General features: G+C 32.3%; 1 protein-coding gene across 5 annotated transcripts in view; it reads right to left on the bottom strand.

Moving 5' to 3' along the window:
• The window catches only part of na (sodium leak channel non-selective protein na), a 99,998-nt gene that overhangs the window by 15,183 nt on the left and 58,230 nt on the right, over positions 1–26,585 (bottom strand). For all 5 annotated transcript variants that reach the window (XM_072537786.1, XM_072537787.1, XM_072537788.1 and 2 more), the window contains 9 exons: positions 24,111–24,363; positions 21,094–21,470; positions 18,815–18,935; positions 16,984–17,117; positions 13,070–13,235; positions 12,390–12,584; positions 10,437–10,654; positions 10,139–10,362; positions 5,742–5,878 (listed from right to left, as the gene is read on the bottom strand). In XM_072537786.1, coding sequence (XP_072393887.1) covers positions 5,742–5,878; positions 10,139–10,362; positions 10,437–10,654; positions 12,390–12,584; positions 13,070–13,235; positions 16,984–17,117; positions 18,815–18,935; positions 21,094–21,470; positions 24,111–24,363 — 1,825 coding nt within the window. The remainder of the gene's footprint in view (positions 1–5,741; positions 5,879–10,138; positions 10,363–10,436; positions 10,655–12,389; positions 12,585–13,069; positions 13,236–16,983; positions 17,118–18,814; positions 18,936–21,093; positions 21,471–24,110; positions 24,364–26,585) is intronic.

Here is a 26,585-nt window from a genome sequence, read left to right as displayed (position 1 = left end):
TTGTATAGTGCAGAAGTGTGAACGCTAAAAGTATCGATCATGAACAAAATTGAAGCATTGGAAATGTGGGTTCATAGACGAATGCTAAAGATACCTTTTACAGCAAGGAAAACTAATGAAGAAGTACTAAGGAGCGTCAACAAAGATAGAGAACTGCTAAAGACTGTTAAACATCGAAAAATGTCTTATCTGGGACATCTAGTAAGGGGAAGTCGATATAAAATAATATTACAACTGATCCTTAAAGGCAAAATAGAGGGCCGTAGAGGTGTAAGAAGAAAACAAGTTTGTTGGTTAAAAAACATTCGTGAATGGACACAGATATCAAATATATTGCAGAAGATCGAGAAGTCTTCGCAATGGTGATCGCCAACGTCGGATAATTCTGATATGGCACGCGAAGAAGAAGAATCAGTGGTTCCCTTCTTGGACAAGAAAATTAATTCGGTCCATGCCACAAAACCAGTTTCGCTTCCAGCATGAAGAACAAACCGATGACCTCTTTGTGTTGAAGCTTTCAATCCAATAGAGAGCCCTTTTATGAAGGCATCTCTTGGATTCTTGATCGTTGTGTCCCTTCATTCCTTCTTGACTGAAGCACCGACGTTAGTCCAAGACTCATCGATATAAACAAGGTTTAGATTATCCTTCTTCCTCAATGTTTTTATTTGTCTGAGGTTCTTGTGTCTACAGGATATGATATCTTTTTTTTTCATCATTATCGAATATCGAGCTCTTTGACCATATATAAAACCCATGTCATTTAGTAGCCTACGAAATGTGGTTTTTGAAACAGCTGGTAGGTCCTCATCATCCTTCACTCTATTCATTATGCTGTCGACGGTTGGTGGTATGTTTTCAAAAAAAAATCATCGACAATTTTTTATGTAGCCATGGAAACATGGTTATATGTATTTCCATTGGACTCCCTCATCGTAAATATTCTCACGTGAATTGGACTGAAAACTGTTTTTCTTCCTTTTTTATACCGGTTTCAGTTCGCCTTCCTGGGTCTCTTGGCGGATGTCATAAATTTTGCGAATACTCACACCGCACATTTTCGAAACTTTTCCACAGTAATAGTCAAGCTGTCACCATTTTTTAAGTTCAGATGATAGTTCAATACATTTAACACCACACGTTTTCCTTGCATTTTGTTTGAAAAAGTCATACCTTGTTTGAAATTCACGACAGATACTGGCAACGGCTCCATGATGTAGATACTTTCATTCATAGTTTTTGCCAACAAGTTTTTAGTCTAATGACCAGTACCCAAATCGACAAAGAGACATGTTTGCTTTGCGTGGACAATGGGGATTAAAACTGATTCGCTTCTCCTAATGATCTTTATTTCTTAAAGAATGTGTTTACAAAGAAAGCTATTAAACATTGATAAATATAGATAAGCTATCGACAATGAGTTTTTGATATACTTTACTTTTTTTATAGTATTTTTCTTAATGTTATTGTTTAGTTCGACAATGTAACTCTCTTATTTATACATCGTTGATTGAATCATGCTTTAGTTGAAACAATAATGATAGTCTTTTATACAACCGTAGGTAATTGTTGTGTGCGCGTATATTCTAGTGCTATGATTCTTAAATCCGGTCCTGATGCGTCTGTCGGAGCAAACCGGCAACGTGGTCGGCCGTTCTCCCGTAAGAAATACATTGTCTATCTTACATGCACTGCATTTTAACTGTGGCGTCTACTATAGAAAAGAAGATTTAGGTATTCCCACCTCTACACATCGTTTTTTTTACAGAAAGAGTAGTAATCCTATAGCCTGTAACACAGCATACTATCTGTAGCTTGTATATACTTTATTATTATATATTATATATACATATTATTTAACTATGGCATACTATGCTGTGCCTGTTTCAACCGGAACGTGGTCTTATAAACTTACGTATGATGTAAGAAAACCAGTAGATTTTCAGAATCGTATAACATAAACCGTTTATAGTGAGAAGAATGTAGAAGAAATTGGATGCATCCAAAAATAAACCCATTTACTTATGTGAAGGACGAAAAGACCATAAATAGAAAAGAAAGAAAACCCTGAAAGAAAATATTGTTTTAGGATTTAGAAAACTAACTAAAACGGATAATTTTACCAGTATAGAAAAAATCATAATTGCCTTGTACGTGGATATTCTACACACCCGATGTTCGACTGTTTTAAACAACAGCCAATAGAAAACAGAAAATCCGTTCTTAAAAACTCTAATTTCACTATTTGGGAGAGTGAGTCATCGTTTGAAGGCGTAGAAGTGGGGAAAGACGTATGAAAATCCAGTGGCGTACACTCACTTTTATTTCAACGTTAATTATATTATATTGTTTAAATATTATTGTTCAAAATAGGCCACAATATATTTATCTGCAGGTTTTTACTGAAGTTTCCATCTCTATATCCAAAGACCGTTTTCAAAGATATAAATTATAGTTATATTTATTTTATTTGTTTATTATTATATATTTATATATTCTTATATTATTTTCTTTTTTTTTTCTTAACTTTAAAAACGGTCTCTGTACTAGAGATCGAAACGTCAGTAAAATAAACATGTAAATAGATGTATTGTGGCTTATTTCCAACATTCTCCCTAAAAATACGGAATGCCACAAGCAAAAAGCCACAGAAAAATAAATATTGCTATCATTTGTATATTTGAAAACGATCTCTTTATATAGACAAAGAAACGACAGTAAATTAAACATTTCAATTAAATATATTGTTACTTATTCCCACCATTATTTCTAAATATACAGAACGGCAAGCAAAAAGCCATAGAAAAATAAATATTACTATCACTTGTATATTTGAAAACGATGTCTTTATATAGAGATCGAAAAATCAGTAAATTAAACCTATAAATAAATATTTTGTGGCTTATTCCATACAGTCTCCTAAAAATACAGAATGACACAAACAAAAAGCTATAAAAAACAAGTTATTTTGCAGAAAGCTTACTGATGCCACCAGGCTGTCGCGGAAGTTACGCTAAAACGTCTTTTGACGTGACCCGTCCTTAAAGAGTTACACAATGAAATTTTTTTAAAACAAATTTTAAGACAGTTTCCCCACCACCCGAGAGGTATGTCTTGTGGCGCGTCACTTTTTAAATGGGTGTTCGCCAAGAGCCATACTGTCCCATTAAATAAAATAAACAAAACACTTAAACAGTATAAAACAAAACAAAATAAAATCCTATAAAATAAAATAAAATTCTATAAAAACAAAATAAAAATAATTTTGGATGTAACAAAACATTGTACTATTCTATTTAAACACAAACACTATACACACTTACTATGTTCTTCTCGTTTTTTTTTTGTTTTTGGTTTTTTTATGCTGATGCTTACTAAACTATTAGAAAATATTATTCGCTGTCTAAATCTGAAGATGCAGTGCTGCTATCGCTGTCATTATCTTCACCTGGTGTAATTATAATTGGCTCTAGTAAAACTTTGACATGAGTGTCAAGTTCCCACATAGTATATTCTTCTTTAATTATGTGGCCTATACATTTAGCCCATTTCTCTGGAGTTACATGGAGGACTGCTTGAATCAAAAGTTCCTTAACTTCGTTTAATTTGAGCGTTTTGTTATTGCGTGCTACTTTTCCTTTTTCACTTGCGCCCAGATAAGTTCAATGGGATTAAGTTCGCAATGATAAGGTGGTAGACGTAGAACTTTGACACCATAATCTTTTGCAGTTTCATCCACAACATATTTAAGATATTCACTTTTCCTTAACCGTACAATGTCAAGTAGTTGAATTTTGAGCATTGATTCTTCGTATGCAATCCCCTTTTCTGTAAGCCATTCTTGAATTCTCCCTTTCCGCCATGCCGTCGTCGGTAATTGCTCTAGTCTGCGGCTATGATATGGCGCATTGTCCATAACAACCACAGACCCAGATTCCAATTTTGGTAAGATTCTCTTAAACCAGCGCTCAAATACTTCGGAAGTCATTTGTTTATGATAATCACCTGTTTTTTTTTACTTAAATTGAAGCAAACCATCATCAAAGAACCCTGTATCACTTCCTATATGGGTGATAATTAAACGCCGTCCCTTTCCTGATGGAGCTTTTAATCCTTTAGACCAGCCTTCTATAAATGCTTCGCGTTTACTTTTGACATTTAAATGTTACCAAACTTTTCCAACTGTATGACATTCGTTAATCCAGGTTTCATCCAAATAATATATTTTGCATCCAGTGCTGCGAATTTTTCGTATTTCTTCTAAATATTTTCTTCTCCACAGAATAATTTCATTTTTTTGTAATAGCATACTTTTTTTGTTGCGTTTTACATATCGAAAGTTCATTTCGCGCATGGTTCTGATTAAGACCCTATGAGATATCTTGGGTAAAGAGTCATTGTTTTTGAGCTCTTGAGAAATTTTTTTCAGTGTTGGAATTTCACTTCGAAAATAAAATGAATGAATTTTTCGACGTATAATATTCCTTGTCTCGTCATCGAAAACAATGCTTTTCCTACCTCTAGTTTTACCTTTTTCTTGCTTTTTATTTTCCGATGTATTTTTAAGTACACGATAAATACAGCTAACGGATACTTTTGTTAAACTGCTACAAATGTCGATCGCTTGGCTAACATTTAGCTGTCTTCTCTTGGAACAATTCGGTTTTTCGTCCATTGTATTTCAATAATCTGTGTATATACTATATATACAATAATTTCAACAATTCTGTATAAGAATATAACTAAAAATTTACTAAAAAACGACAAACTATAACACTCTTATTATCAATAACACGTTTTATCAATACTACAATACATTATTGTTAAAACAGTATTGACAACAATAAGTTTACCAACTTATCACATAAAATATATTCACAAAATACATTACCCATAGAAACGCCCATGTAAAAGAACCATTCCTCCGGCGAAAAAATAATAAAAACTAGTTTTTTATGGCATGTCTGCGTCCGAATTGTAAAACGGAATTTCCTCGCTAATTCCAACATTGCCAAACGATTGAAAAATAATGTTTTAAAATATCGATTTTTATTTTATAAATTTAAATATGTAACGAAACGGAACATATAAATAAAATTTATTTCATTACAATTTTGTGCTTAATTTTTACTATTGAAAAAATCATGTTTTTTTGTATTTTTATGACGGTAATAATCGCTGCGTGGAAGAATACAGGTTTTGTATGACCATAATTACTACTTGTGAACAAGATTTGGCTACACTGTACGACAACTCCTGGTCAGTTTTTCTATAGAGAAGCACAAATAAATATACTACTTTATATATTCTGTAATTTCTTATGAGGAAACGCAAATTGCAATCGAGAAAACAGGCAGTTTTCGAGGGCCGCTGTGTACATTTAAATTTGAGGATATTCCGCGTTTAAACTATGATATCACTCTTCTGAATTGAGGGTTTCTACTATAGTAGTCTGTAGGAAATCACATTCCGTTTTTTTTTACATAAAGAACCGATGTGTAGAGGTGGGAACTAATATATTTTTGTAGAGGCTTTTAACTGTAACAATCACTGACGTTCGATTCGAATTTACAGACCCCCATATTTATTAATAAATAAAGCGCTATTGTTGAACGAAACATATTCTAAATAAAGGGAGCTTCTGGACATTAAAAATATGTTTTATTTTAAAAATAGAAATAATTGTCTTAATACACTTTGTTAAAAAATAAAAGCAATAAAATCATTTAAATATAACTTACCCTACGCACTGGTATTACGCCCCTCTGGTGAATGTCAACAACATTCCAAGTATTTTGAAAGTTTCGAATATCCGCATATGATAAAAGTGCATCTTCTTCGTTAGAGTAAAACAGTGAGAAGTTCTCCATGATAATAGCTGTAGGAGAAAATATAACTAATTTAATTTAAGACATAACTAATTTAATTTTACACGAGTTTGCCAACTTTAAACACGAAATTATAAAATTGTATACGATAAAAGTGGATACGATTTCTGCTTGGTTTGCGAGAAGACCTATTTTTTAGTCACACTGTGGTGTAAATTTTAAAAAGATGGCGAATATATATGCATTGTATTAATTTGAAAAGGACCTGCCCTCAATATTTCGGAAATGCCACATATTTCAAAGAAATGCCGAGCTACGTCAACTTTTAGCTTGAGGGAACACTTTTTAGAGCTAATGTCATAAACATCAGATTCACCCTCTTTCTATTGTCATTTATATCCCGTATTGTTGAGTGAAAGCCAAGACAAGAAGCACTATGGAGTAGAGAATACCAAGCAACAAGATGAACTCACGACCTGAACCGTATTAGCAGTAACTTGATACAAGCCGTACAAGACAGAGACATATGGAAAGAGCTACGGGAGACCTATGTCCAGCGGTGAACGCCTACAGGTTGATGATGATGATGATAATTCTTATACCATTTTGTTCAAAACACTATCACAACTTTACAGTCCATTTTTTGTTAATCTATTACTATATATACAAAATAACGATGGGAGAATATTCAACAATGAAGACAACTTCTCCTGATATAGACTTCTTCAGATAGCTGGTCGTTTTATTTCTTATTTGGATTATCTGAAGCCAATGTTCTTCTTCTTCTAAATGTGCCTATCTTCTAGAGATGTTGGCGACCACATTGACCCATCTTATTCTATTCACAGCAGCTCGAAATAAATCAGTTGACGTTAGACCAGTCCACTTCCTAAAATTAGCCAGCCAGGATATACTTCTACATCCAGGGCCTCTCTTACCCTCAATCTTGCCTTGTAGAATCAACTGTAAAAGTCTGTATTTATTATTACGCATGATGTGGCCGAAGTAAGCCAATTTTCTGTTCTTTACGGTGTTGATAATTTATTTGTCTTTTCTTAGCCTCTGGAGAATAGTTATATTACTTGTATGGTGTATATATGAGACCCTCAACATACGTTGGTACCACCATATTTCAAATGCCTCTAATCGTTTTATGGCATCTTCTGTAAGGCTCCAGCTTTCTACTCCATAGAGGAGGACACTAAAGACTTAACATCTAAGAATTTTTATACCTAAATTGATACTTAAAGATAGGTTGCAGATAATCTTCATAAGGCTGTTAAAAGAGCTTCTGGCTTTTTCAATAAGAGTTTTTATTTCGTAGCTGTGATGCCAAGTATCCTTAATATTGCAGCCCAAATAGCATATTTTTTCCACTCTTTCTAACGGTGTATCGCCTATTGTAATTTAGGCGTTTATGTTGGCGTTTTTACTAATGATCATTATTTTTGTCTTCTTGCAATTAAGTTTTAGTCCGTATTTGTTACATGTTTCTATAACGCTATACATCATCCTTTGGAGCCCCTGCGCACTATCTGCCAGCAACACTGTATTGTCTGCATATCTAATATTGTTTATAAGTTGGCCATTTACAGCAATCTCATCTTCTGATTCGTCCAAGGCCTCTCTAAAGATGTTTTCAGAGTATATGTTAAATTATGCCGGTGACAATATGCAACCCTGTATAACTCCTTTTTCAAATGTGAAGATCTCGGACAGTTCATTTTCTAATCGTACCGTTGCTTTTTGTTGGAGATATAAGTTTGAGATCACTCTTATATCCTTACCATCGAGTCCTGATGTTTTTAGGATATCGATTAGTTTTCCATGTAGTACTTTATCAAATGCCTTCTAGATATAAATGAAATATGCATACACATCGCAGTTGACATCCCTGGCTCTCTGTATTAGAACTCGCAAATTAAAAAGTGCTTCCCTCATTCTGAGTCCTGCTCTTAATCCAAATTGAATTTCCCTCAGGTGTTCCTCTAATTTGGTGTATATGCGCGAGTGAATGATAGTAAGGAGTACTTTAAGTATATGGCTCATCAAACTAATTAATCTATGTTCTTCACATTTTCTAGAGTTGGCTTTTTTAGGAAATGGAATGAATATTAATAGTAGCCAGTCTTTTGGTAAATAACCAGTCTCGTAGATGTTGTTGAATAGCTTCGTAAGAGCTGTGATTTGGTGTGCCTCTAATAGCTTTAAAATTTCACCATGCACCTCATCAGGTCCTGGTGATTTCCCATCTTTAATCTACTTAATGGCCATAGTTACTTCTTCGTTTGTTATTTCTGGGCCGTAGGGATTGTTTATTTCAATCGGACTTCGTGCTGCATCTTCGAATAATTCTTGCATATATTCTTTCCATCTTTGTAATTTATCTTCAATTGTAGTCAAAATCTGGCCTTCAATGTCTCCAACTATGCCTGTATTGCGTTGTTTTCTGGTGTTCTGTACCTCTTTAATTTTTTTTGTACATATGGAAATCGTCATGTTTGCGTTGTAGTGTTTCAACTTCCGTACATTTCTCCGTCAGCCATGCTTCTTTTGCTCCTTTTATCTCCTTTAGTATAGTCTTATGTAACTTTTTGTATTCTTGTCATTTCTACTTTTTAATTTTCTTTGCTCTTCCATCATCTGCAATATTTTATCTGTCATCCATTCTTGCTTCTTTTCTCTTTTTGATCTTAGATATTCATGCGAAATTGTGGTAATAGATGTCTTCATTTCGTTCCACTGTTCTTTTATCTCTCTAGTAGTGTCTTCAACTATTTTCGCAAAATTCTTATTAATATCTGTTTTTACTTTTTTCTGGAAGTCATTTTCTTGTAGTAGTCTTATATCTATCTTGGACCTCATTTTCTTATGAATTGTTTTGAGGCGTATGTTGATATTTGCAACCAATAGACTATGATCTGAAAGGACATCTGCGCCTAAATATGTTTTTGTTGAGGTGATGGAATTTCTAAACCTTTTGTTTATTTTGATAAAATCAATTTGGTTTTTTATGATTTTCCCTGGGGTATGACCGGGTGCTTTCCATGTATAAAGCCTTCTTGGGTGTAATTTAAAATTTGAAGTTGGCAATTATCTTCAGATTGCCATCATACAGACTAACTTGTTAAAGAATATTTATGTTATCAGGTTCGACTTAATCAAAAGTATTTTCACAATATATGAAACATGCGTATGCTGGCATTGGCACATACCTATAGCAGTGCACCAAGACTTGAATACTAAAAATATTAGACAAAGCTTCCGCGTGTCACTCAAAAATATTCACATTGTTGAGTCAAAAACACTAAATATATTTGCTTAATAAACGCGACGCATTTATTTAATCTCTTGCGAAAATTGTTACCTACGAACTAATACAATTTTACTTCCCTACTCTTTTTGTTCCCGTCTAGGGACCCTATGCATCTTTCTTGTATTTTTTTGTCTTATTTTCTTTCCGTTCTCGTCACTTTATTTCTTTCACGTTATCGCTTTTATCTACTTTTCTATCCATTCTAGTATTAACTAGGTTTCCCTGTTCCTTCAAAAATAGTGTGGTGAACAAAAGTTTTCTCTCTTACTTGTATTTACCTCACTCGCGAATCTCTTGTAGTCTAGCTCTGTCGAACCCCGAAAAAGACACCTCTACCAGACTGAAGCTCATACCACACTACCCTTATTTGTGTAACCGTGTTGCCAATGATCAGAGCATTTTCCATCTTCCATTAAGCACACTTCTCCACAGTCTAATAGTGGCATTTATTACGCTACACTTTTAATCAATGTGCATATTGTATTTCTACGTTTTAATTAATTTGTTTTCTACATTTTTTATACTCGCACAGTTAGTGGATTTAGTGTACCTCATGATTTTTTAATAGCTACCCAATGGCAACCCCTTTAATTTTGATTGAATAAATCATAGTTTATTAAAAATGTATTGCACTTTTTTAGATTATGTTTAAATCTTCTGAATATCTAATCATAATTGTATAGTAGTTTTAATATTATTGAGCCCGGCCCTGATCCCACCGCCATATTGGTATGATCGTTAACCACACCTTCTGATGCCGTTTTTAATATACACGTTGATATGCTTATAGCTTCTCTATAGATTCTAACTCGATGGGTATTTTACGTGACTCATGACGTGACATTTATGTGATATTTAGGTGGCATTTGACGCATGATGTGACATTTAAGATTATGTGTCTGAAGTAACTTTTCTATCTACTAGGCTGTTAACAAGACAATACAATACTAAATAATGCCTTATAAAAAACAAATATATGCAAACAAGGACTCACCCACTAGTAGATTCAACACGATATATGTGATGATAACATAAAAAGTACAGAAGTAAATTAATGAACCATAGAAATTTCCGCAATCTGTTTGCCAGTAATTGTCAGCTGGAGTACAAAATGGTGGTTGAATCATACAATCGTGCATAATTTTATTCCAATCTTCTCCTGTTACGATTCTAAATAGCATAGCAACGCCTGTTACAGGAGACTCAAAATTTGCTCTCCTAAAAATTTATATAACGTATAAATTGGAAATCACCCTAAACCCAACTGAAATCATGTATTTCCTATGACGTACCTTCCAATGCCTTCACCATACTTTACAGTTCCGAAAATGATGGTTCCAGCTAATGCGTAGAAAAACACGAGTAAAAACATTCCAAATATGATGAAAAAGCTTTTACATACAGACACACCAACTGTTAGCATTAACATTTTGAGCGTGGCATGTTTACCGGTTATAGTGAAGAACCGAAGAATTACTACCATGAAACCTATGAAGTATGTTAAGTCATTCTGAAAAATAAATTTGAATGTAGTAAATATTTCTACTGTGGAGAATTAAGCTTTTAATATTATAATAATTCGTATTAAACACTACAAGTATGTCCCAAAATATGAACAATGTGCATTTTTATTAATTGTAAATAATTTAGCCTTTGTTGCTTCTACCGGATGAAAAATATTTCTTTCAGCAACTCACTTCAACAATGCATCTTTCCTCCAGAAAAAATTTGGAATGGGTTCTAGGAGTACATTATGATAACAGGCATTGTCTATTACCAATATCCTTCATTTTGTAGCAATATTAATAAAGTTTTCTTTTTTTATCATTTAATATAATATAATATAATTTAATATATAATTATTTCACTGCACAAAATATTTTAAAAATATTGTTTATAAAAGTCACTAAATAACAATTAAAACTAAAAACTATAATAATTAATTAAAAAAAAACAAATTTTACTGCACTATTAAAAGATTTGGAGTAGAAATAACCTGAATGAGGAACTGCCAAAGAATGAAATTTAACGGCTGAAACTTTAAGCACAGAATAATAAACAATCAGGATGCCCACTCTGCTTGAAAAAATAAATACGCGCATCTCGTTCGCGCAGACGGAATCAGCCATGTTTTAAACGGAACCAGTGCTGTTCAGTGACATTTTATCTGGTGTGCATAGAAAAATGAACCCGGTTTAATTTATTTACGGCAACTGTAGACATAATATGCACTATTTTATTCGTACTTTTAGTTGAAGAATAGATTAAATTATTTCAAATGTACTAAATTATTAAAATCTAAAAATTTAAATTACAGTTCTGTAGTAGCTTGTCAAAAATTTCTCAATTCGAGTCTATGTCTCCGTTTAAAATATGGGGATCACGTGCTGACAAACTTCAAAGGCGGTATCTGAAAGTGGGCATTCTGATTGTTATTTATTCTGTGCTTTAAGCATGATTAATACAACTTATTTCAGACGTAAACTTGTGTTCTACGTCGATATGACTCACAGCTCTTTAGGAAATCCATTACCTACACGAAAATGAGAATTTGCGCTGGTTATTTAGTGCATCACAGCTTATTGTACGACATTTCCAACGTAATCTCAATTATTTTAGAACTCTTTTGGGATATACTTGCAGTTTACTACAATTTTACAAAGAAATATGGTTAACTTTAACGAAAATACAAGCTGAGTATAGCCTCAAATGTCAATCATGCAAAAAAATATTTCGGCTTGGCGATGTTGGCGTGTTTTTTTAATGTATTATGTTGTATGATTCAAATATAAAGAGCGAAAGCTTTAGAAAAGTACATTTTGATGATATTATGTTATGAATTCTGCAATTTTTAATTTATATAAAATAAGAACGAGTAAATATTTTTTTCTTTGGAGATTAATTGCAGTTAATTATTTTTGTTGTAAATTGCCCTTTGATAGATTAGTGGATAGATTTGGCAATCGTCAAACCACCTGTTGTCAGATTGCAGCAGATGTTTGCAATAAATCTCGAAAGAGGCAAATATTTACTCGTTATTGTTTTATATAAATTAAAAATTGGAGAATTCATTAAATAATACAATCAAAATTTAAAAGCTTTCTCACTTTATATTTGAAGCATACAACATTATGCATTATAAAAACATCCCAATACTGCCAAACCGAAATATTTTGTTCCATGGTTAACATTTGCGGCTATATTTAGTTTGTACTTTCGTTAAAGTTAACCAGAAATATATCTACCCTGAACATGCAATGGAAGAACATCCAAATAACTCCTACGACAGTAACAAATAGGTCGTATCGGTTTCTTCTTGACTGTAAATAGCCTCTAGGAGTAAAAGCTATATTCTTCATAACAACTTCAATCACGAAAACGAGTGTGCAAATAATGTCAATTGTGGCTAATATTTCAGTATGGGCGTTTTCTTTATTCCACTAAAATCAAAAAAGTATCAAACATTAATAAAAGCAAAAGATTTCGGAGAATATAGTAAAACTATTAGAAAACTATATTTTTAAAATTGGTTCAAATTAAATAAAATTAAATAAAATTAAATAAAAATAAAATAAAATTAGGTAAAATTAAATAAAATTAAATAAAATTAAAGGAAATTAAATAAAATTAAAGTAAATTAAATAAAATTAAAGGAAATTAAATAAAATAAAATAAAAATAAATAAAATTAAATAAAATTAAATAAAATTAAATAAAATTAAATAAAATTAAATAAAATTAAATAAAATTAAATAAAATAAATAAAATGAAATAAAAATTAAATAAAATTAAATCAAATTAAATAAAATTAAATAAAATCAAATAAAACTAAATAAAATTAAATAAAATTATGTCCTGTAAAACACTTGTAAATGGCAAAATCGATTAATTAGTATTATAATTAAATAAAAGCAGCAATATCTTACCGTAACACTCAAAAGTGCACTGTTTATTAGAACCATAAAGGCCACAGTCCTTTTGAACTTTATATTTTGTGTGATGTCGTAGATAAAGGCTCTAAACTTTTTTCCGTCAGGTCTTGGGGGAAGATGTAGAGGTTGGGCAATTTTTAGTCGCTTTTTTAAATCACACCTGAAAATATTTTTGAGTTACATAAAATTACAGATTCACTTGTTAATTTTTAAAAGTAAATATGATAACCTTGTAAGGATAAATTGTCAAAAAAATTTTTAACTGCAATGTTTTTCCCTAATATTGCTTAGATATGATAATTTGTTTATCCCGAGATGAAAGAAGTTAAAGGCTATAACTTTTTGAAAAAAAAAAAAATACCAGATCCCTACTCTAAAGCGCATTCTCTTGAAGACTTATATTTTATCACTATAATTTAAAACAAAACCTAAAAAAATGTTTTTACTCCTTATTTATTGCATTGAAAATATGGTTAGTTTTTTTTATAAACATTTAGGGTTGAAGCAGTCCGTAAGCATCACTGCAGTTTGTACATATTTAGTCTTTGTAGAATTGCCAAGCTCAAGAAATTAGTATATTTTCATTCCGTGCTATTTTAAAAAGTAATAAATTGCATCCTTACAAAATGAAACTTGTTCATAAGATAAATGAAGATGATCTCGACCAACGTTTAGAATGTTGTAGGTTTTATATATTAATCCTGCATCGGAACAGTAGACACTTCGGAAAAATTAGACAGGCTTGAGTGAGGTTATGTTATATCGTATATCATCGAGTTAGAATCTATGGAGAGGGCATCACGTGACTAAAAACGACCTCACTTCGGCCATATTGTTAAGATTGTTTTGAAACTTTTGACAGATCGTATATGTCTGTTTACGTTTGTTGTTTTTCGAATATTTTTAGTTTTATAATACTTTTATAGAAACTGTAATAATATATTGTGATAGAGCATAATAATGGTTTCTTGTTCTCAACGTAGTTGCAATAGCAGAAGCAATGTTAATAAAAAATCTTCAGGAATAACGTTCTACAGGTTAGTATACAAATATGTAAACAAAGTAATGGCCCGTACTTCAGAGAATAAATTAATAGTATTTGACTGTATTAATTTATCTTTATGTATAATATATCGTGTTTTTAGTGTTTACCGCGGGATAAATAAATCATAGTTTATTAAAAATGTATTGCACTTTTTTAGATTATGATTAAATCTTCTGAATAACTAGTCGTATTTTTATAGTAGTTTTAATATTGTTGAGTCCGGCCATGATACCACCGCCATATTGGTATCATCGTTAGCCACGCCTACCTACGCCGTTTTTAATACACACGTTAATATGCTCATAGCTTCTCCATAGATTCTAACTCGATGTCGTATATCGATGAGCAGCTCCGCATGTCCACGCTGCTATGAGTAATTGAATTATATGTAACCGTTTTATAAGTAAATAAATAGTTATGTTTTGACAGTCTGTGCTTCATTAAATACGCAACATATTTGGCGACGAGTCACAGAAAGAATTCACGTAAAAGTTGAAAAATGTCGTTAACTGGGGCCATTGAACAATTCGATCTTGCTAAAAGTGATGTCACATCTTATTTAGGGAGATTTGAGCAATTGTTTCTACGTAATTTAGTGGAAGAAGGCAAGGAAGTCCATTATTAATTTCTCTAATTGGTGGAGAAGTTTACAGTGTCTTAAAATATTTGAGGAGTTAAAAGAGTTCTGACTGAACATTATAGTCCAAAGCGGTTAGTTATCGCTGAAAGGTATAAATTTTACAACACAAATCAAAAGTCGCATTAAAAGTTTTGTGCCAAAACTATAAAGTGTGGCTCAATATTGTAAATTTAGTCAATGTTTGAAAGAATCTGTTAGAGACAAACTTGTATGTGATGTACGATCAGTCACAATAAAACGTAAACTCCTAGCAGAAGATGATATTTCCTTTGAAAGAGCTTATGAGATAGCGTTGTCAATATAACTTACAGAAAGTCAAGTTAGAAGGTGTGACCATTGTTAATTGAAATCAATGAGTCCTTACTATTATGGCAAGAAGGTTTCAACATATTAAATCTAGTTCTAAATAACTAATAACTAATAAACAATTAGTTATTCAGAAAATTTAAAACTTTTTATTTTCTTATAGACCAACTACTTCAACGGCTACAGGGCTCCAAGCAAAAGTATTTTTAAAGTTCGTCCTAGAACTAGATTTAATGTGTTGAAACCTTCTTGCCATAATAGTAAGTATTCATCGATTTTAATCAACAATGGTCATACCTTGTATAAAGTTAATGAACGTGTTTATATTAAAAACAAACAAAATTATGGCAAAAAGGTAAGATTATGAAAATTTTAAGTTACTGTACTTATCTAGTATGTAGGAAAGATGTTATAAAATTGGCGTATGCAAATGATATGAGAAAAGACAGAGGTGACGATAGAATCCTAGATTCCGACGATACCCAAAAGTCAGAAACTCCTATAGTGTGTGGTAATATGCCAGTGTTACGTGGCAGTGTTAATATAATGGCATATTTTTTTGTGTTAATTAAAAATTAATTATAAAGGTATGTTAGTTGTTAATGGATATATCAGTCAAGTTAGTTATCTGTGATATAGTATTGTTCTTGGTATCTGATTTAAGTAACAAGTGGTATATATCGCTTAGATTCTTGATGTCACTCTTAACATTAATGGAGAAATCGTTAAGGAAAATATAAGACATTTAATGTTAATGTTAAGAGTGACAAATAGATAGTTTTAGATAGTTTAAACTATCTAAAAATCCAAAATTTAGTTATTGCCGACAATTCAAAGAATTACCTCCTTTTAAATGTAGTTACATTGGGTTTTTCGATTAACCTTGGGTAAGCCTTTACGTGTCAAGTTCAAAGCTACCATACATTTCAAACCTTAAAAAAAAACTTTTTTTGCACATAGTAACAAAAAACACCACTATGTTACTAGCTAAGTTTTTTAATATTCTAACTCTACAATTCTAAGTTACGGTAAGATCAATAATATTTTAATAGATAATATATGGTAGCTAATTATAATTTATTCTCTTTCATCTCTGAAGAAGCCAAATTAATTCTCTTTGGCGAAAACGTTCGGCGAAACAATTGATACACATTAGAGTCTTTCTTGCAGATTTCCCCAATATTTAAGAGTTTACTATTTAACTAATCTGCAAAGATTAAATTTCTCTTATATATATATATATATATATATATATATATATATATATATATATATATATATATATATATATATATATATATATATATATAATATAACATTAGTATTTCTTGGATTTAGGTCCAATAAGTATAATATTAAATTTGGAACTAGATTATATTATGCCATTGAAATCAAAGTTTTGGCAGGTAACCCATGCCTTTGTCAACATTCTAAAATATTACCTATCTTCCCTTTACCTTTTTCGAAAACACCAACGATACGCCCACATAAAAATAATTATATATGAATGACAGTAAGCCATGAGATATCAGATATAAATTTTTACTTCTGTCAATTCATTAATGTCAGTGTCCCATTTTACATTTTGGTAAGTTTTTTATATATTTTACAATAACTTTTTGTTTCTAATCTTGTACATTATAGAATCTTGACAAAGGCATGGGTTACCTGCCGAAACGTTGATTTCAATATCACAATAAAATCTAGTTCCAAATTTAATACTACTTATTGAACCTAAACCCAAGAAATACTAATTTTATATTCAATATAGTATGGTTCAAGAAACTCCATAAATCTATATATATATACATACATATATATATATATATATATACATATATATATATATATATATATATATATATATATATATATTATTCAAACGATCAGATAATTCTTAATAAATAAATAACAAACCATCGTCTTTGGTCAACGGTTAAGAGAGCGGTTCCCTTGTTTTCGGAATAATTTGCAATGACAACACCAACGAACAAAGTCAGTCCAATCATGCAACCCAAGAAAATGTAGACGTGGATATATATGGCATGCACCTAAAACATAATAAATGTGATAAGTATTAAAATTATTAGTAGAAATAAAATAACGTTTTAAGAGACAGCTAATAATTATTATTTATTATAGCCACTCTCGGAGACGGAGACATCGTGAATATCAGTGGTAAAAACAAAAAGAACGAGTTACCTGGGATATATGTTGATACACGAAAAATACTACATTATCTAAATGATTATATAAAGAAAAATATAATGAAGATAATTATCCAAAGAAAAATATAAATACTGGCTAATACTAAATTGTATAGTATTGCGGGAATTACTGGCGTATGTCTTCACCTTATTCTATAAAGGACATGACTTACCACTCTAGTAGACAAAAGCACATATTTATTAGCAACATCTAAAGAAAAGGAGAAAGAATTGTTTAAACTACAGGGGGCTAAGTGTCATAAATTCACTCTCAAGACTCTATGGAAAAATAATAAAAAATAAAATTGAAAAAGAGATGACAGATGTAGAAGAACAAAATGGCTTTCGTGCAGGCAAATCCTTTATAGATAGCATATTTTCTGTATAGCAGGTTATTGAAAAAAGATTAGCCCACAACCTTCCAACTCATGTAGTCTTTATTGATCTGACAAAGGCATACGATAGTGTACCACTTTCAATGCTCTGGGTAGCAATGAAAAAACAAGGAATAAATAAAAAAATATATAAAAGCAGTATAACAGCTTTACAATAACATGACGGTAAACATTAAAATTGGAAACAAATTAACTAGAGAAATTCCTATTAGTAAGAGTCTCAAGAAAAGCTGCTGAATATCACCTAAACTCTTCAAAATATATTTGAATGAGGCGCTCTCAGTGTGGAGAAGAAAATGTTGTAATATGGGTATTCCAATCGAAGACGAGAGATTGTACACAATACACTTTGCTGGCGACCAAGCCATTCTAGCTGAAGACGAGAACGATATAGACTATATACTTAGAAAACTGGAGGAGGAGTACACCAAGTGGACCTTACAATTAATATACAGAAAACCGAGTATTTAGTTACAGGAGAAAAATCAGAAAGCCTACAATTTGATATGGGAACTACAAAATCAACTGAAGCCTCCAAGTACTTGGGAGTCCAAATATCATCAAAAGCAGGGAGTAACGAACAAATACATTCTAGGATTGGCCAAGGAAGATCAGCCATTAGACAGCTACACGGACTATTGTGGAATAATAAAATAACAAAAGAAAATAAAAGAAGAATTTATAAAACAATAATAGAAAGTATTGCGTTTTACGGCGTCGATCAATGGGAAATCAATCAAAAAAACCAATCAAAAATTAAGGCAATAGAAATGGACAATTGGAGACGATGTTGCTGGCAAACTAAACTTGACGAACGTAGACATTAAACTGATTAAACTGGTATGGAAACCTGCAGAGAATGCCTGAAAATAGATGGCCAAAAAAGATAGAAAAATGGACAAGATGTCAAAGATGCAATAACCGCCAGATATTTAAAAACTGAAGATTACTTCGACAAAAAACGCTGGAAATTATTTTGCGAGAAACGGCGCCAGCCGTAGAAGAGTCGCATATTATATATATATATATATATATATATATATATATATATATATATATATATATATATATATATATATATATATTGATTGATTTATAACATTGGAGAAATTAAAAAGTACATATAGAAATAGTTTCAATACTTACAGGACCTAAGTTTTTGATGAGAATATCTCTTACGTCCAACCACCCCTTAAAAGATAGTACTTCAAAGAGAGTCAACATTGCATCTCCTATATTATCAAAATTGAATCTTCTTGGATTTGCCCTAAAATAAAATATGAGAAATCAACAATCCTATATCATATTTATTTTATTGTTATAAAATTTCGACCTTCTTCTTCTTCAGTGCCTTATCCTGTCCGGATGTTGGCGATCATCAAGGCTATGATGGTTTTGTTGAATGCTCTGCGAAACAGCTCCGCGGATGTTCAGCATAAGCATTGTAAAGTCCAGGAGCTTTGCCATCTTTTAGTTGTGATATTGCTTTTTCCACTTCATCTGACGTGATTGGTAAGTGGTCATTACATTTGTAGGACGGAGGTTGTTCGGACCTATTATCTTCAAAGAGTTCTTGTATATATTTGGCCCATATGCATATTTCCTGATTTTTATCTGTGATGATGTTACCCTGTCGATCTTGCAGTTTGCTAGCTGTGTCGTATTTTTGAAGACTAGCTGCTTGTTTTACCTTTTTATGCATATTAAATGTATCGTCGTTTGGTTCCAACAACTCTGTCTCTTCATACTGTTTTTAAATAATTTTCTTTGGCCTTTCGTATTTCGGTTCTTATTTGTCTCTGAACATTTTTGGACATTCTTTTGTTATTCTTTGATTTTCTTCTTTCTTCCATGAGTTTCAGTATATTGTCATTCATCCTACTTTTCCTCTTATCTTTATTTTCTATTAGATGTTCTTCTCTGATCTTGTTAAAGTTTCACATATATTCTGGAGTGATTTTTCTGGATCATATGTTTGCTCGATGTTGCTTAGATTTTCTGAAAGAATCCGTGCGACTGTCTCCTTTGATTCCTTATATTTTAGTCTTCTCATATCACATTTTTTTTTACTATTCTTTTTTGTCACCTTTTTAAATCTAAACCTAAATTTATTAATAACAGGAGTATGATCTGACGATACGTTAGCACCAGGATAACTTTTAACTGATAGGCATCCATTACGGAATCTCTTGTTCACCATTATGTAATCAGTTTAATTCCTTATTATGATTCCTGGTTGATCTTGTGGAGAGATCCAAGTATACAAACGTATGAACGTATTTAGGATTGCAAATTCTTCTTCCTCTACAAATAGTTTTAATCTATCTCCCCTTTCATTTGTCTTCCCTAGACCAAAATCACCAATTAATTCACCGCTTTTCCCTTTACAAATTTTCGCATACAAGTCACCCATAATAAGTTATATCTTCTTTTTTAATTTGTTTGTGTGTTAAGTGAATTTATCAACAACTCATAGAATTGTTCTACCTCTTCTTCTCGTTTATCGCTGCTTAGGGCTATCACTTGTAAAACATTTAATTTGAACGGAGTAGTATTCAGTTGGATTATTATTAATCTTTCAGAAACAAGTATTTAAACATTTGTAACATATTGACGTAATTGAGGAAATACGATTACTCCAACCCCATAAATATTTTGTGCGTCATCATTTCCCGAGCGGTATACTACATTATATTGTCATTCATCCTACTTTTACAAGTGGTGCTTGTAACAATACAAGCACCACTATTTGGCCACCACATAATTTAATCTTAATTTAATTTAATTTAATCACATAAAATGAAAAATATGAGAAAATTGATTCAGGTCATGTCGAGGTCAAAAAAAAAAAAAATTATTAACCCCGCCAAAACCTTTAAAAATCATGAAAAATATGGTTTTTTGTGGGGTTTAAATGTATTTGACCCAATTTTTGAGTATCCTAGAGATCTCATTCAATTTAGAATATATATATAACCTACAAAAAAAACTTTAATTTGATCTATTTTGCAATCCATAAAATGGAGAAACCCTCTCAAAACTCCTAGAAAACAGTTTTTCGGATGTTTGAAGATGGCGCACTATATACAAAAATTTGAAAAAATCAGAGATATAGTTTTTGATCAAATACACAAAATAAAAAAAATTGGATCTGCAGCCACCTCCAAAAAAAAGTTATACGAAAAAGTTTTTTCGAAAAAAAAAAAAATGTATTTTGGTGCATATTGCATATCTTAACCCTTTAATCTACGAATTGAATATTCTATCTGAATCGTATTCTGCTAGCTCCTGCACAAAATTCAACTTATATGAATTAAGTTTTTCTTCATTTAGGCGCCTTAGGACACTTGTATGACACAATATTTTGCGTGAAGGTTTTCAGATTGTTTTATTGATTATCTGAATATATAATTAAAGTTACTTACCAAACTCGAGGCACCATGATAGCTGGAAATGACTCATTTTCACCAGGTTGAACTTTCATTTTTGTAACAAATACTCTCCTCATAAACATCCCCACGCAATCTTCTCTTCTTGTTATATTAGGATCGTTACAACGCGCCAATCTTCCACCGTACAATTGTACTCCAAAGCTGGCAAATATGAACATAAGAAGAATTAAAAGTGTCGATACCAACAGAATTTCTTTAAATCCTCTACAAAGCTCGTATACGACTTTACTCATATGAGGAACTAAAGTAAATATCCTCAGGGGCCTTAGACATCGTAGTATCATAAGTAATTGTGCTCCAGAGTTAGGTGGAACGCTTTTGGGCATCCAACAGAGGAAAGTTAAATTGACCTAAAAGTAAAAGAACTTTAGAAACGTTTATTTTTAACATATGGCTGAGCAAAAAGGAAATATTTTTATATAAATAAAATTTGTGAAATAAACTCATTCTAAATTTCTTCTTCTTCTTCGATTTTTTAACATTATGAGTTCGCCGTTTTCGTCCTGCACAACACTCTAGTGAGGTCTTCATCTATCATAGCATTTCCTATATACGTTTTCCATTGTAGCAGGTCTTCCTCTTCGTCTTCTACTCGGCGGGTCCCAGTCCAATATTCTTTTCGGCTACCTGTGCTCTGGTATTCTTTGTACGTGTCTGTACCACTGCAGGACTCTGTTTTCCAACTTTGTTGTAATTGAGGATGAGTGTATCCTCTCTGGTGATTTATAAACTTCTTCTCATAAAGTCTACTTCAACTGTGCTTATTTTATTTCATATTGATGTTGTCATTGGCCGTACTTCCGCTCCATATAAGGTAATATTCATCACTATGCTCTGAAAGTACCTTTTTTGTTTCCTTTGGTTAGAGTGTTATTCCATATCACTCTATGGAGTGCTTTCGTGGCTTGTTTTCTCGTGCTATTTTCATTTTTATAAATTCTTCTGACTCAACAATAGTTCTTGGGTAGGTAAAAACTGCATCCAATCTTCTGAAAACCTTTGTGGCTAATACAGTCTCTGAAATATTGTATAATACAAATTCTAGCAAATGGCTGCATGTCGGTTCCTAAGAAAACATTACAGATTTGCTTACAAGAGTCATTGACTCTCAGTCACTTCGTTATTCTAGTTTATGGTGGAATGATCCTACATTTCTTCAATGTGTACCGATTTCTTGGTCAATTCAATCTTATCAATTAAGCAAGGAACTTCCAGAGTTGAAAAACCATTCAGTAGCATTTATTGCATTATCTGAAATTGATTTTCCATTTCATAGATTCTCTACTTTCAATCGACTCTTGCGTGGTGTTTCATATTGCCTTCGTTTCATACATAATTCTAATCATTCAGCACTCAGCATCTCCTCTATCTCATTCAAGAAAATACTGGCCGATTCCCGGTAGAAATACTGCTAAGGCTGTTGTGCGTAGTTGCATAATTTGTTTTAAAGTAAATTCTTTATCCTATATTCCTATGATGGCTAATATTCCAACATATAGGGTTTAACTTTGATTTCCCTTCTGTTTTATTTTTACTGGCGTTGACTATGCCGGCCTTTTCTTCTAAGCACGGAAGAAGCTGTAAAACCTAAAAAGAGGAGTACTATTTAGGACATATCGTTTCAGAAGAAATTAAAACTGATCCAGAGAAGATTTCAGTTATTAAACATTGATCTAAACCAAAAAATAAAGGAAATTACAAGTTTGCTTAGATTCTGTTCATATTACCGACTCTTTCACTAGACTATTTTAAACTAATAAAACGTCATAGCAACGCCACGTTTCCTTCTGACAAAACTCCTTCGTGCCCGTGATTTCTCAGCGACAAAATTATGACAGATCCGTCACGAAGGTGTCTGGTAATTCTATTGTTGTTAGTTTGACAAACATCATTGAGGCGTAATCAATTTTGGACATATATAATGAATCCAGACGAAAAATCAAGATTTGGATGCCAGTCAGGTGAGGAAATCAAAAAGTTGGTTTCAGAAAATGTCTCATTGAACACGCAAAGGTCCAGAAGCTCTATTTGGACCCAATTTTCGGAGTTCCTACTGGTGAGAAATTTTACGCTTGAAAGATGTAGTACCATAACGGAACTCTTTATCATGGTTTTATTAACTGCTCTGCGAAACAGCTCCGCGGAGGTCATCCCAAATCATTGTCGGAGGTTTTTCAACCACGAGATACGACGGCGTCCCGGTCTATTGTGCCAAATACTTTACCCTGCATAACGAGTTGAAGAATTCGATATTTTTCTTCGTTCCGCATCATGTGGCCGAGGTACTCAAGTTTACGTTGTTTCACTAAATTAAGCACGTCTTTTTCTTTTGTCATGCATTGTAGAACCTCAACTTTGGTGACATGGACCACATACGACATTTTTAGTATCCTAGTGTAGATCCACATCTCGAAGGCTTCAATCCGCTTTTCTGTGGCTTGCGTCAGTGTCCAGGCTTCAACTCCATATAGTAACACTGGAAGAATGTAGCACCTTACTATCCGCATCTTGGTTCCCAAACTAACGCCAGTGAGTTACTAACGTTCTTAAAAACAACTTCTTTGGACAAAGAATATTCGGAGGTAGTGAAATTATGTGAGTTAGTACTGACCATTCCAGCTACTAGTGCCCCTGTAGAACGTAATTTTTTAACACTAAAACGAAGAAAGACTTACTTAAGAAACTCGACAGGACAAGTTCGACTATCAAATGTTTCCCTTTTAATTGAAAATAATCTGGTTAAAGAAATGTCAAATATCCAAGTTTTTACAATGAAGTTATAGACGAGTTTGCGAAAAATGGTAGAAGAATTGAATTACATTATAAATAGGTGAGTTTTTACATTTTTTTTTATAAATTGCTTCCCTTGTTTTAAATTTCACCGCACGCCTCTGAGTGGACCATTGGCTGTCGACTGTCTAGCGATAATCCAAAACAGTCACTAATTTGTAAAATACAGTATATGTTAAATAGATTATATAAATACATACTACATAGATAAAAACATCCAACACTGCTGCAACATCCTTGACGTAAGCTTTTGGAGTGAAGAATAAGCCATCTGCCAAAATCTTGAGAGCCAATTCGATACTCATAAAAATGACAAATCCGTACTCGGCTATTTGTAAACTGGCATTCTCCATAACTCGGTAGGATGGTGTCTCGAACATCATTGATAAACATGATAAAGTTGTCATAGTTATCATCACCCAATCTAGGTAAGTAACTAATCCAAGGAAATTACTGAAACATATAAAACGTAAGTGTTTAACGATCCGAAAATTATGTATGAATTATTTAGACTTGATTTAATATATTTACTTTTGCCCCACCCTGTATATCTTAATAATCTATACAGTTCCCAATATCCACTTAAAACATATTGCATTATACAAAACTTCCGAATATATTATAATTGCAACACTCAAAGTTTGTTTTCCCAGATCGAATTTTTAAAACGCAATATGTTGTAAGTGTATATTGGGAACTGTATAGATTATTAAGATATACAGGGTGGGACAAAAGTAATATATTAAATCAAGTTAAAGGATTTTCAAATACTTAAACTAAGACAGAATTTTCGGATCGTTACAAGTGTTACAAATTAAACTTTTTATAAATTGGATTGGATATCTTGTAGAAAATATAGCACATGTTCTAGTAATAACTGTCACATTTCCCAAGGTTTAAAAGTAAACTTTCGTAATCTTCATTGTTTAGTTCTAAACGAGCCATTTATATCGCTTTATAAAAGTTCCAGTAACCAGAAATAATAACAATTATTATGAGAAGTATGACAATTATGACCTTTAACATTAAACTGCAATTACCTCCAAAAGTATTAAAAGATATAGGGAACTATAATAGTATTTGAAAAACAATTGGCTTCTTTTTTCATTAAAATTATAAAATACATGGTATTTCATTTAAAAATATTGGCTAAATGTGCTTTAAAGTTTAAAGAAATGACGTATTATTTGTGAACACCCTGTATTTAGAAATTCGATTTCGATGTAAATTGCTGAAAGAACGTTGTCTAATGTTTATGACCAAAAGTTTTCAAGATATTATGTTTATAAATGGATAAGCTATTATTAACTTTAAAAATTTTATCCGTATTTGCCAAAATTTTTGAAAAAAGATGAATAACTCAAAAAATATGAAGCTTTGATCTACAGTACCTTATATAAATTGTATCTAGAATCTTACGCAAAATCTAAAAATGCAATAATATACAGGAAATTCTATTTAAACAAAGTTAACAGTATTGCACAAGCCATGACACGTGATAAATATTTTCAAATCAGAAGCAATTTAAAAGTAGTTATTGACGCTGATGTGTCTCAAGATCAAAGAAACATCATCATCATCATCATCAATCAGCCCTGAGTTGTCCATTGTTAAACATAGGCCTCCTCTAGACTTTTCCATCTGCTTCTGTTCTGCGCCTCTGCTATCCAATTGGTCACGATTCTTTTGAGGTCGTAGGTCCATCGCGTTGGGGGTCTTCCTCGGCTTCGCTTGTCAGCCCGTGGTCTCCACTCAAGCAATTTTTTTGTCCAACTGTCGTCTTTTATTCTTGCAACATGTCCTGTCCATCTCCATTTTTGCCTTGTAATATGTTCGATAATGTCTTCCACTCCGGTTCGTCTACGAACTTCCTCGTTTCTTATTATATTTCTTAAGCGTATTCCAAGCATTGATCTCTCCATCTTTCGTTGTGTCCTTCTCAATTTTTCGGCTGATGTTTTGTGAGAGTTAAGGTTTCTGCTCCGTATGTGAGGACTGGTAGAACGCACTGGTTAATAGCTTTTCTTTTTAAATGGATCGGTATATTTGGTTTAAATACGTCTCTCATTTTTCCAAATGCAGCCCAACCCAGACTTATTCTTCTGAGTAGCTCGCATGTTTGGTTATCTCGCGTTAACCTTATTTCGTGACCGAAATACACATATTTTTCCACAAGTTCTATGGGCGACTTTTCGATTTCTATTAGCTCATTCGGAACGAGATTGGTCATCATTTTTGTTTTTCCATAGTTTATTTTTAAACCGACTTTCTGGGTTACTTGTTGTAGTTGTTGTAGCATAACTCTGGCTTCTCCTAAGTTGTCTGTTATGAGAACAATATCATCGGCATATCTGAGATGATTGAATATCTTTCCATCGATGCTCATACCCTTTGATTCCCACTCTAGCCGTTTAAATGCGTACTCCATAACTCCAAATAGTTTTGGCGACAAGGTATCTCCCTGCCGCACCCCTCTGCCAATTTTTATCTTCTCAGTCATGCAATGGAGGTTAACGGTTATTGTCGCATTTTCGTATATATTTCGAATAATATTTGCATACCTGTGATCTATTCTGCATTCTGATAGTACTTTTAAGATAGCAACTGTTTCGACTGTGTCAAATGCTTTGTGGAAGTCGACAAAGATAAGAGCAAGGGGTCTGTTATATTCGATA

This window comes from Diabrotica undecimpunctata, chromosome 7 (genome assembly GCF_040954645.1).
Source record: "Diabrotica undecimpunctata isolate CICGRU chromosome 7, icDiaUnde3, whole genome shotgun sequence".
In the NCBI taxonomy this organism is placed as follows: Eukaryota; Metazoa; Arthropoda; class Insecta; order Coleoptera; family Chrysomelidae; genus Diabrotica; species Diabrotica undecimpunctata.
Note: the sequence above shows the minus strand (reverse complement) of the source record. Positions and strands in the feature narration are given on the sequence as shown.